Source organism: Nelumbo lutea, chromosome 3 (assembly GCF_056320005.1).
Source record: "Nelumbo lutea isolate HS-2025 chromosome 3, American lotus-T2T, whole genome shotgun sequence".
NCBI lineage: Eukaryota > Viridiplantae > Streptophyta > Magnoliopsida > Proteales > Nelumbonaceae > Nelumbo > Nelumbo lutea.
This window is the reverse complement of record NC_142686.1, coordinates 12862906-12875276: the sequence shown is the minus strand read 5'-3', so window position 1 is coordinate 12875276 and position 12371 is coordinate 12862906. Positions and strand designations below refer to the sequence as shown.

At 36.6% G+C, this 12371-nt stretch overlaps 1 protein-coding gene across 3 annotated transcripts; it reads left to right on the top strand.

The window, feature by feature from the left end:
- Positions 1 to 1574: 1574 nt before the first annotated feature.
- On the top strand, positions 1575 to 9720 carry LOC148863019 (HIPL1 protein-like). Of its 3 annotated transcripts, none has more exons than XM_088980912.1 (8): positions 1711 to 1841; positions 2440 to 2670; positions 2780 to 2937; positions 5126 to 5923; positions 6007 to 6223; positions 7347 to 7525; positions 8812 to 9053; positions 9174 to 9720. In XM_088980912.1, exons 2-8 carry the CDS (start codon positions 2580 to 2582, stop codon positions 9577 to 9579), a joined length of 2091 nt encoding a protein of 696 aa, XP_088837038.1. In that variant the 5' UTR covers positions 1711 to 1841; positions 2440 to 2579; the 3' UTR covers positions 9580 to 9720. The 3 variants fall into 3 exon arrangements, with proteins under 3 accessions (XP_088837037.1, XP_088837038.1, XP_088837039.1); XM_088980913.1 differs by lacking the exon at positions 1711 to 1841 and adding an exon at positions 1889 to 1960; XM_088980911.1 differs by having other exon boundaries at positions 1575 to 2670.
- Positions 9721 to 12371: the final 2651 nt, after the last annotated feature.

The window sequence follows — 12371 nt, the reverse complement described above, 5'->3', positions numbered from 1 at the left end:
CCCCATTCCAAAGGAGTTTTCATGCAAAGATTTAGAAGCAAGGTGGTATTTTCGTATGGGGAAGTTAGCAGTTAGTTGCCTGTAACATGAACTTATTTTCAATTCCCCTTATGGAGTTTTCTTCCAAATGACCATGTCAGAATCTAGCTCTGGGTTAGGTTGTATCTCTAAGATTTTTTTAATATAGTTGGGGTCGAAGAACTCTAGAGGCCTTGGTCCCACATTCTGTGTAATATTAACCTCTCTGGATATGGATTGGATATAATATGTAAATATTGCTGTTCTAGCTATTAGTAGAGATAGAGATGTAGGCAAGGTTAAAAGTATCTTTGATTGTAGGCCTGTGACTGGCAGGACCCTACTTATCCGGCTGAATTAGGGAAATATCAAACAGTCCTCTTTGTATCTCTCTGCGCTCCTTGTATTTGAGGAAAATCAAATCCCTAGTCTTAACTATCTAATAAATAGGGGTTGGGATTGGTATTTTACAGATTAGCTTGGTTGGAGAGAGTTATTCACTCAATATGAAATTGCATGAACCCATAGTGTTGCCGCAGTAAAACGACGTCAGGCCACTGAAGTCCAAAGTAGCCGTAATGAGCATTCGCTTTTTGATCTTTGTAGGGAGACTGTGACTAGTACCACCACTGAATTGCTGCCCCTCTGGCATTTAAAAGGGTAGTGGGCCGTTGGCCGACGAGCCAGTTGCCAGTGACGATAGCTCTGACTCTATACATGCATCATAATCATAAGGGAAATTGTCTACTCATGAGTTTTCATGAAAAAAAAGTAAAAATTCAAAAAGTATTTTTAATTATAAAATATATAAAAACGTAAAAATTACAAAAAATTTTAAAATTTTTAAATAAAATAAAAAATATTTTCAAATTATAAAAGCTATAAAAATTGAAAAACAAAAGCAAAAAATAAAAATTGTAGAAAAAACATCAAAAATTATAAAAAACACAGAATATGCAAATAAATAACAAAAAATACAGGAAAATTATAGATTGTAAAAAATAGAAAAATGTGAAAAACAGAAATTATAAAAAATATTAGAAATTATAACAAAACACTAAAAATGCAAAAAGAAAATTGAAAACTGAAAAAAGACAAAAAAAACTTGAATAATATAAAGATTGGATAATGGTGCACCTTTTTCCTCTAAGGGCCTGTTCGTTTGCTTTGAAGTCTGACATCTGAAAGTGTAATAATTACATTAAGAGGTATATTTCTTTCCTCTGAATGCAGAAAATGTTCTTCTAAATTCTGAAAATTATCAAATATCCATTTTGATCCCATATATGAGAGTTTTTGTTTGTTTTTTTTTTTTTTTTATCATTAGAAAACAAGAAGTTATATGATCACACTTTAAGAGATAAGAGATAAGAAGAAACAAGCAACCATTTTTCTCTTAAAATCAAAAGATTCATCTTAATAGATAAGAATTAAGAGGAAGCGAATAGGCCCTAACTCATTTGAAGGTAATTTAATCATAAAAATTGTTATTTATGACAAGCCTAATTGCTCTTACTCAATTGATGCATTATAACAGAGCATATCCAAATCCAACCACACAATGTCATCTTTTCTGGAACTGGAAGGAAGGATGACGACCTCTTCTTAAATAGATTATAGATTATCTAAACAAGGGGGAGAGTCGAGAGATGCTATATAATATACAGGAGACAGGTTCTTTGATTCTTTCCTACCAAAAAATGAAAGCCAACTTCCAATTTCAGCTTGACCAACATGCATCTCTGTGATTCTTTCTTTATGAAGGGATGACTATGAACCATTACCATCAGTGTTGTCAGTGTTCTCATCTTTCTTCGCTTTAGGTAGGTTTTGTTTAGAAGAGCCATGTTTTCTAACTTTTTCTCGAAGACTGAAAGTTTGAAACAAGAACGAGTAAACGAATGAACAGTCCAACGACAAGCTGACTATTTAATAAATTCGGGTTAGACGACCATTTACCTCAATGTCTGAATTAGAAATTCTATTATATTGAGTTGTTGTTTTCTGTTTCTGAACTCCACTCCCCGGTTCCTTACCACCGCTATTAATTTATTTAAATTAATCCGCACCAGACATTGAAAGAAGACTCCACCATCACCAAGTTGATACTTGAGGGTCAACACTCTCGTCTGTCAATGGAGACCTTTATTTTATTTTGATAGATATAAACCTTTAAAATTTAAGCAATAAAACACTCACTATCCCCTTGTTTTCAGATTTTTTTTCCATATAAAATCTGCACTCTCTTTCAGCCATGGAGTACGTAGAAATTAAAAATTTAATGGAGAAATATACATGCGAAATTAATTTAAGACAGGCACGGGAAGATGAACAAAGGTTTGTGGGTACTGGGTAGCTATTAATCCAAGATGACATTGAAATCCTGGAAGGATTTGGATCTGCTATAATTTTATTTTGTAGGTGCCGCCGGTCAATTGTGCATGTGGAAAGCAGGAAAATTATTGAATTCCTGAGTTTCTTAATCCCCCATTGGAGAAGATACAAAAGTGGATTGTAGTTGTTGGCGTTTCCTCTTTGTCTCTGTGCAGGCTGCGGAAGACATGGCTTGTGTTCTTGCCAGTCTTCTCTTGTTTGCTTACTTGCTGCTGCTTCCTGGTCTTTCTTCTTCGCATCCCTTATGCACTGACTCAAGTGGGTCTCTCTTTCTCCCTTTCTATTCTTTGATTTTGTTTTCCTTAGCTTTCATACTTCTTTTGCAATTCGTAAAATGTATTTCATTTATTTTATTTTTCCTGAGTAGAGGCACCTGTTACTCCGAAGACGCCTCTGGCCTTCTGTCCCTACAGTGGAAATGTCTGCTGTGACTCTGCCAAAGATCTAGAACTGCAAAAACAGTTTCAGGCTATGAACATCTCGGATCCTGCCTGTTCTTCTATTCTTAAATCGATCGCCTGTTCGGTAAGCCCTAATTACTATGCAATTAGACTGTACCGACTACTAAGTTTCACACTTGGATTGTTTGGTTACAGGAAAAAAAAAAAAAAAGAACAGTTTATCTTGTTTGTGTTTGGTTAATCCATGTATTTCGTTTCGGTATCTGAATTCACAATGAGCATTGTCTACTAATAGATGTTACATATTGCTGATGAAATTGGAGTCTCATATTTGTCGAGGATCTTTGTTGGTTTTTGTTGTAAATTAGTGTCATTCACCTCATTTTGCTTTGTGAAAAAACTGGATCAAGTAATACTGGAATCTTACTTACGAAGAGCTTGTAATTAACAGGTGTATGATTTCTCTTAGTCATCTGTAATGTCATTAAATATCACAAATAATGACTTGTCTTAAAATTTACCACGCCCCCTCTAGGTGAGTTGGTATTGGCACTGGACTGAGGTCTCCTGTTTGACAGGGCGGAATTCCCCTCAAGGTGTATATCCTAATATGTAGACGCACCTTTAGATGCTTGTCTGACCTGCACTTTCCCCCTGGGTCTTAAATTGAATGTCTGTGATGCTGTAAAAGGCACTGCCCTCTCAAAAAAACAAAAGGAAAAAGAAACAGACTGTCTCAAAATTTCAAACTTACTCCCTTTCACCACATGTTTGCAGATACCATCATTGTAGGCAATCTAGTAGTTTTTGGGAGGAATCACTCTAATAGTAAGAATCACCTTATCCTGCCTAAGAGGGTGGGCTAATGGATTAATTCCTTTTTGTCTGTTCTTCTATTTAAGTCGTAAGGCCAGATTTTCTATTAAGGATTGAGCTAGCAAATCTTTTCTCACTGCCTGAACCAGGTTTTTATGGTCATCCACTTGATCCCTTAGAACCTTCAACTTGAAATCAGATAATTTCTTATCAAAAGTTCATAGCATGAAACAAAAGAAAAATAACAAGCTTCAAAGAACTGTATTTGTGAGTTTTGCCCACTGATTTGTTCAATGGTATCATGGAAAGCTCATTGATTTCTAAATAGGCATGATGGAAATTATTTTTAGCATATGGTGAGTGGTAAGAATTCTACAAGCCATCATAAAATGCTCTGGAACATAGAGAAGGAGGGTTTACAACTCTTTTATTTTTAGGGAAAATTTCCGATCAGTACCCTGTACTTTGGCTCGAGTGACAATTTGGTCCCTGAACTTTAAAATGCGACAATCCAGTACCCGAACTTTTAAAATGTGACAATCCAGTACCTGCCGTTAACCAGTCCGTTAATCAGCTGTTAAGTGACATTTGAAAAGTCAAAAATGCCCTTTGAAAGCCATCTAATTCTCTTTATCAACCATCCAAACATTGACAAAAAACTGAACAGTCCCAAATCCTAGCCTCTTCTATTCAAAAAAGTTGGTGACTGTTAAGAAGAATCTAGAATTTGGGACTGTTCATTTTATTGTCAATGTTTGGATGGTTGATAAAGAGAATTAGATGGCATTCTTAGGGCATTTTTGACTTTTCAAATGTCACTTAACGGCTGACTAACGGACTAGTTAACAGCAGGTACTGGATTGTCACACTTTGAAAGTTCGGGTACTGGATTGTCACATTTTGAAAGTTCGGATACTGAATTGTCACATTTTAAAGTTCGGGGACCAAATTGTCACTCGAGCCAAAGTACATGGTACTGATCAGGAATTTTCCCTTTATTTTATTGTTGTTATTTTTAAATTTTTATGTGTTTATAATTCCATCTCTTTTCCTTGGCCAATCTAAGGATCTTAATTCATAGATTGACTTTTCTCCACTCTTGTCTCTTATCTAAATTCAAGACGTTGCACATTAAGCATTTGAATTCTTGTTTATTTGAAGGATAATATAGTCTAGCGTTATGTGATAGGGTTCTTTATTTCTGAAATTAGTGTCTCAGTCACTATGCAATTTCATTTCATCACATGCCAAAAGTTTATATCATGCTAACTCTATTTCAGGCTTTCTATGGACACCTCATATTTCTTTCATGGGAAAACTAGTTTTGATTTTTCCTTGTTGTATAGGTTGGAATTGGATAACTTGATTTCAACATGACTGCTATCCAATTAGTAAACTAGTATGCATGCTTTACAAGAGAAATTAGTTAATCATTTTATATTTTGTATGTTGAAATTTGAATTCTTTCCTTACGTTCATGTATGCATGATTTGCAGATATGTGATCAGTTCTCAGCAGAGCTATTTCAAATTGAAGGTCCTCAGCCAGTTCCTGTTCTGTGCAACTCCACTATCTCAGCAAATGCATCCCAATCTAACGGTGCCACAAATGACTTCTGTGGCAAGGTCTGGGATACTTGCCAAAATATTTCTATATTAAATTCTCCATTTGCCCCCTCATTGCAAGGTAGAGCTGGTGTCCCAGGTAATTCAACTTATTCAAAGATGACCGACCTATGGCAGTCAAAAAGTGAATTTTGCAATGCATTTGGTGGAGATTCTGGCAATGGATCAATGTGTTTTGATGGTGAACCAATTTCATTGAATAATACTGAAACTCCAAGTCCTCCAAATGGCCTGTGCCTTGAGAAAATTGGAAATGGATCTTCGTATCTTAACTTGGTTGCTCATCCTGATGGGTCCAGCCGTATCTTCTTATCTGACCAGCAAGGTAAAATATGGTTGGCAACTGTTCCCGATGAGGATTCTGGGAAAACATTAGAGCTAGATGAATTAAATCCTTTTGTGGATTTAACAGATGAAGTTTATTTCAGTTCTGAGTTTGGTCTGATGGGTATGGCATTTCATCCAAACTTTGCACAAAATGGCCGCTTCTTTGTTTCATTCAATTGTGATAAGATTAAGTGGCCAGGATGTTCTGGAAGATGTTCATGTAACTCAGATGTGAACTGTGATCCTTCAAAGCTGGGTTCTAATAATGGGGCTTCTCCATGCCAGTATCATAGTGTCATCTCAGAATTCACTGCTAATGGTACCACATCAGAAGTTTCCTTGGTACATATCCATATACTTGTTGGCAGTATTTATTTCAGTCTAACAGAGGCCTAATCAAATTGTAATTTTGATCTGTTTTTCAGGCAACAAGAGCCAATCCTACAGAAGTCAGAAGGATATTTACAATGGGCCTGCCATTTACCAGTCACCATGCAGGCCAGATTCTCTTTGGACCCACAGATGGATATTTATACTTTATGATGGGGGATGGTGGAAGTACAGGCGATCCTTACAATTTTTCTCAAAATAAGAAATCTTTGCTGGGAAAGATTATGAGGCTTGACGTAGATAACATACCAAGTGAGTGTCAAGACAGAATAGTTTGTCTTCCCCCACCAAAAAAAAAATCTTGAGGAGATTGCTATGTTATGTTTTATATTTCATGCATAATTCTTAATTTTTCAATCCTTAAGACTATGTTTTGTTTTCTGAGAATGCCAGTTCTTTTAATGTATGTATATCTTTATATTATTCTCTAAGTATTGGATGATGGGTGGCAAACAGTTCAGTTAGTTGCCAAGCCCAGGTCTGGAACAAGCCTCACCAAATTCAGCAATTATAATATAGCTAGTGTCTTCATGAAAAGAAATTATTTATAATAAAACAAATGACAAGCAAGAGATGCAGTGAAACCTTGAAATTAGTGGTTATATTTCTTGTGCCAAAGTATGGAGGAAAAACCTACACTTAAATCTTTACTTCTTTTATGTACTTTTTTATTCTTTATGGGGCAGGAACCAAAGATATCATTATGGATCCTCATTTAGTTCAATCTATTTCACCTTTTCTTTCTTTCTTTTTTATCAGTAAGTATCTTTTTCTAATAATACACGTGTGCTTAGATGACTAAGTATGAATCTGATCCATAGATGCTTCTAAGGGCTGTTTTTCAGTTTTAGTGCCCAGTGTATGTACACTATTTCCAGGTCATTTCACTACTATTCCTTCTTTGTTTTGGTAAAGCATTTTCCAATACTTTATTTTCCATCTTCATGTGAATGGTTTGCTGTTTATGTAAATGCGTTGGAAACTGTTAAATATTTTCTCATAAATTACATTATTTAAACTCTTCCATTTTTTATCTGTCGTTGATCCTAGACTACTCCCTCTTTTGTTGGCTGTTCATAATCTTCTGGTTAGGACACATGAACTTGTTGGATTTGGTTCCACCTCCTTAAATGTGTTTTTCATTGTTAGTATATGTTAATAGGCTTCATTTCCTTGACGGATGCCTTAGAGTTCCTCTATGTTTTATGCTATGAGCCATCCTTTATTGCTTAGATCATATTGTTTTCTTTATTTGGAATGGAGAAACAGGATTCATGTAGCTTAACCCATATAGTTGGGACAAGGCTTATATGATGATGATGATATCATTTTCTTTATTGATCATTATTTTATCATTCCTGATACTTATTTCCAGGTGCAAAGGAAATTGATACCCTTGGTCTGTGGGGAAACTACTCTATCCCAAAAGACAATCCATTTTCTGAAGACACAGAATTGCAGCCTGAGATTTGGGCCCTGGGACTTAGAAATCCATGGCGCTGCAGTTTTGATTCAGAAAGGCCTTCGTACTTTCTCTGTGCAGATGTTGGTCAGGTAAAGATTTTCTTCTAGACTTTTTTTTTTTTTTTTTTGTAAATAAAGTACTTCATTAAGCACAACTGGAAACAGAAAGGATACAAAAGGAGCCTCCCCACATTATAAACAACAGTCAGTCTGTGGGAGGTTCAAAAAGAGTTAGTTTTTCCTGTCTAATACGAGCTCTATTAGCAAGAGAATGAGCTCTAGTATTTTCAGACTCTTTTACATAAGATATACTAAAATTTACAAAAAAAGAGATGATTTGTCTGCCTTCTTCGATTATGCCCTGTGTACTCCATCCAGATGCTAGCCAGTTGTGCTTCAAAAGACTAGCCACTTGATAGTTCATTTGTAGCTGCTTTAGGTTTGACATATATTAAGCTTTTTCGCTGCATTGGAACTTCAATGAATGATCTCTAAAGTATTCTTCTGTCAATGTATAGTCTCAGGTTAATTGCATCACAGTAGATTGTGCCATTGGGTTATCAACATGCCTAAATCTGCACCAATCTTAATCCAAAATCTGATCTGGTTAGCCAGATTTGGATTCCAAAACTGCATTTTTCCAGTAGATCTGGGTACTATATTTTTTAACCAAAAAATTACAGGCTTGGGTTGGTTTCCATTCCTTTTATTTTGTCCAGAATATATGGTTTTGGAATTATCCAAGTCTGATCTAGATCCAGTTAATTAGGTTTGAATTTTATTCTAAATATCTAGTTGGTTCAAATCTCTAGGTATACCCAATTCGAACCTTTTTATTGACAGATGTAAGCAATGCCTTGAGAACTTGTTAATGTGCAACCAGAGTTTCATGTTGTGTCAAAGGAAGATGTGTAAATACGATGGGTTAAAATCACTTAAACTGATGTCGCTTTGGGTGTTCAGTTGCAGTTGATGATAATCTGATAAAAATCACGCTGTAATTACTAATGGAAAATTTTCCCTGTCATATCATTCATAAGAGTAATTTGAACCATTAATTCAATTGACAGACTGTGATACTGATATGATGAATTGGACGCTGCAACTATATTATTGATAGACTTTGATTTTAAACCATGTAAGCAAGACTCCATATTCTTTAAAATTGTAAACAGCTGAGCATGGAGAGCTACTAGAGAAGAAAAGATGGAGTCCCTTTTCCTTGTCCTTTTGTATTAAATATGTACTTTGTGTTCAGTTTATATCCATTTTCCTTGAGATTCTAACAGGGATTTCATTGGTTCTGTAGTATCCTTATAAATTGAATATACAATCATTGATTAGATTTGATTCTCAGAATAATTTTGGCTTCATAGGATCAATATGAAGAGGTGGATATTATCACTAAGGGTGGAAATTATGGATGGCGTGCTTATGAGGGTCCCTATCTTTACAGTCCTCCATCGTCTCCCGGAGGAAATACATCTGTGAACTCAACAAATCCTATCTTCCCCATAATGGGGTACAACCACTCCACTGTAAATAAGAAAGAAGGATCTGCATCCATTACTGGTGGCTATTTCTATCGTTCCATGACCGATCCATGCACTTACGGAAGGTGAGTAGGATTAGTTCCACCCAATCTGAAAATTGGTAGTTCTTTACTGATTGATTATGTATGCATAGAAGCTGGAACAGATAGACCTGTTAACCATCCTAACCACAAATGGAGTTTCAGTTACCTGTACGCGGATCTCTATGCTGGTAATATGTGGGCTGGCATTGAAACCCCGCAGGATAGTGGGAACTTCAGTAGCCGCTCAATTTCTTTCAGTTGTGCTCGTGACTCCCCAATCCAATGTGAATCATTGCCAGGAAGTTCTCTACCCGCTTTGGGTTACATTTTCTCATTTGGGGAGGACAACAAGAAAGATGTATATCTTTTAACCAGCAAGGGGGTTTACAGAGTTGTTCGTCCAAGTCGCTGCAGTTATGCTTGCTCAAAGGAAAATGCTACAGCTGCAGGAAGTCCAAATCGTGGTACTTCTACCCCTTCATCTGGGAGTTGGTTGAGGGTCGCATTCAACAATGTGATGCTCTTTTTGTCTTCTTCATTGTTACTCATACTGGGTTTTGTATTCTGAGCTAATTCCCCAGGCCTAGGCAGTATTCAGTATTGTAACGTTATCCACATGGTTGGTTTCATTGCGGAGGTACTATTTATAGGTTACTACTGTGTTCTCCTTTGTACTATTGTAGTTTCCGGAGTGTGCTGCATTTTCTTATCTGGGTACTTGCATTGCATGAGTTTTGCTCTTCTCTACTGAAATAAATGGAGAAATCAGAGACTTGTGGTTAACATACATAAGAAGAGGGAGAGTCCCAGCCCCACCCTTTCGGTGGATGCCACTAATGTCTACTATCTAAAACAGATTGATTGAGCCATTTGATTCATGATCATAATCTTCATGAAATCAGATTTACACTCTGTATGGCAGAGTTAACCAAGGTTCCACTCCCCTTGCACGTGAAAACTGAGAAATGAACTTTTGAGTGGATCAAACACTTTCCACTCCCTCTGCAATTCATTCTGTTTAATTCAGATTAGAGGGGGCCCAGGCGCCCAGCTGCCGCTTTGGTTGGATTAATGGGTTGGCCATATGATATGTTCGGTTAATAACCCATCCCAACCAGCGCAGCATCTTATGTGCGACTGCAATGTAATATGAGGTTGGCGTGAGAAGCACACTGTGAAGAGCAAATCCACGGCCATATGCATATCTCAGTGTGCATCGGGAACGTCTCCTGTATTTGTGAGGCGCTGATGTGAACTCGTGGGGTTCCATGTCAGTCTCTGCTACAACCAGCTAGAAATTGGTGGTGAACGGGATTGAAGCGCTTCCGGCGTCTGCCCTGACCTTGTTGCATGCATCTAATTCGATGATAAATGTTATATAATAGGCAAGGCCAAGCTTTTCAGTGAAGTCCACCTCCTTTTCCTCCAGGAGATGCGAGCAGCGGGGGTTCCTCCTCTGGACATGGTCAGCAATTCCACTTACAACATTTGTAGGATTCGTTAAAGCGCACTGTCAATACTCTTACTCGATCTCTGAGATGAATTACGTCGGTCGGGTGCCGCTCGACTATTTGCGGCATTAATATACTTGATGTTTATGACCGGCTGGATATGGCTAAAGAAGCTGACCGCTTTTTCTGGAGCACGAAGAAGATGGGAATTGAGCTTCTCATGTCTGTCATCAACTAGGACACACTGTTGAGTCTTCAGGGTCTCTGGGGAGGCCAACTGGCCAAAACGCTATTTGGGGAAGAAGTGTCCACCATTTTTTCCGGCCCACAGATGCAGATGCAGAATTTCGAGAATATTTCGTCACAATTAATACAATGGTTAAGATTCATGCAAAGTCTCTAGAGGAAGAGGGGTTGAGCCGAATGCCATTACATTCTTGTCTTGACGATCATCTAATTTCATATCGGGGAAGGCGGGGGGATTGGATTAAGTAACGGTAGCCATGTTATTTCAAAAGCTGAGAAGCTCCGGACAGCCGGACGGGTGGGGTGACGATTGACCAGGTTCTTCACCAGATGATATGCCTGTGGCGTACGAGAGAGCGGGCTTGGTTGGACATGCCTAGCACTTGCGGGAGCCGGTTGGATGGAAGAGTCTACCTGGGTTTTCCATCAAGCTTCTGAATTTTGAATTTTGATGTTGGGGAGAGGTGAAGTATATCTCTGCTCTGTCCACGACTGTGCTTGGGGTGCTTGATTGATCTCTTTTCAATATATAGAAAGCGTGCAAATGCAGAGCCCCATTGAGAATGAGAATGGTTCTGTACGGAGAAAGAAATGATGAATCAAGAATAGTTAGCTAATTACAGTGTCAAGTTATTCACTAATCTCTGTATATTTTTCAAGCTAATGCTCCATGAATAAGTGAATAAGTGATGGTGCATATATGCAAGGAAGACGGAACTCCATTGGACACTCTAATATGAAGATTTACGCAAGAGTTAATTATGACCGTATAGAATTATATTTTTTAAAATAACTATTTTAGTAATTACAATTTTTTAATTGAACTTGAGCATGATTTGCATCTTAGATTTATCATTTATCTTTCTTCTAACATTCTCATGAATCTAATATATTTTTTTGATTATGGCTATATATTTGTAAGTACTAATTAATCAATAAATTTAAAATAAAAAATTTATAATATTTTTTTTTGTTTAATGTATATGTAGCAATTCATAAAAACCTAGTATATTAATATTAAGTTTTTCTTGGTAAAGAAAGTATTATTTACTAATTATTTTGGGGTTCCAACCGGACAATTTAATGTATTATTTCCTAATTATTTTTATTTATTTATAATGGTCAGTGAATCAATGGTTCAGATTTTGAAATAATGCATTAATTTATAATAATTTACCATCATATTTAGGGTGTCTCATTGAATTTTATTAAAGGGAAAATTCTCTATTAGTACACTATACTTTGGGCTTGCTGCCACTTTGGTTTCCAAAATTTAAAATGCAACAATTCAATACCCGAACTTTTAAAATGTGTTAATCCAATACTTGTCGTTAATCAGCCCGTCAATCAGCCATTAAATGGCATTTGAAAAGATACAAATGTCTTTCAAGTGTCATCTAATTTTCTTTATCAACCATCCACATTGATAAAAGATGAACAATCTCAAATCCTTGCCTCTTCTATTCAAAAAAGTTGGGGTTACTAGAATGCCCACTGAGATGTGACCCCAACTTTCTTCTATTCAAGAAAGTCGGATACTAAATTGTTGCATTTTAAAGTTTAGGGACCAAAGTAGCAGTAGGCCCAAAATACAGGATACTAATCAGGAGTTTTACGTTTATTAAATTGAAATTTGAGAGTTTGATTAATGCAATTTTAATGA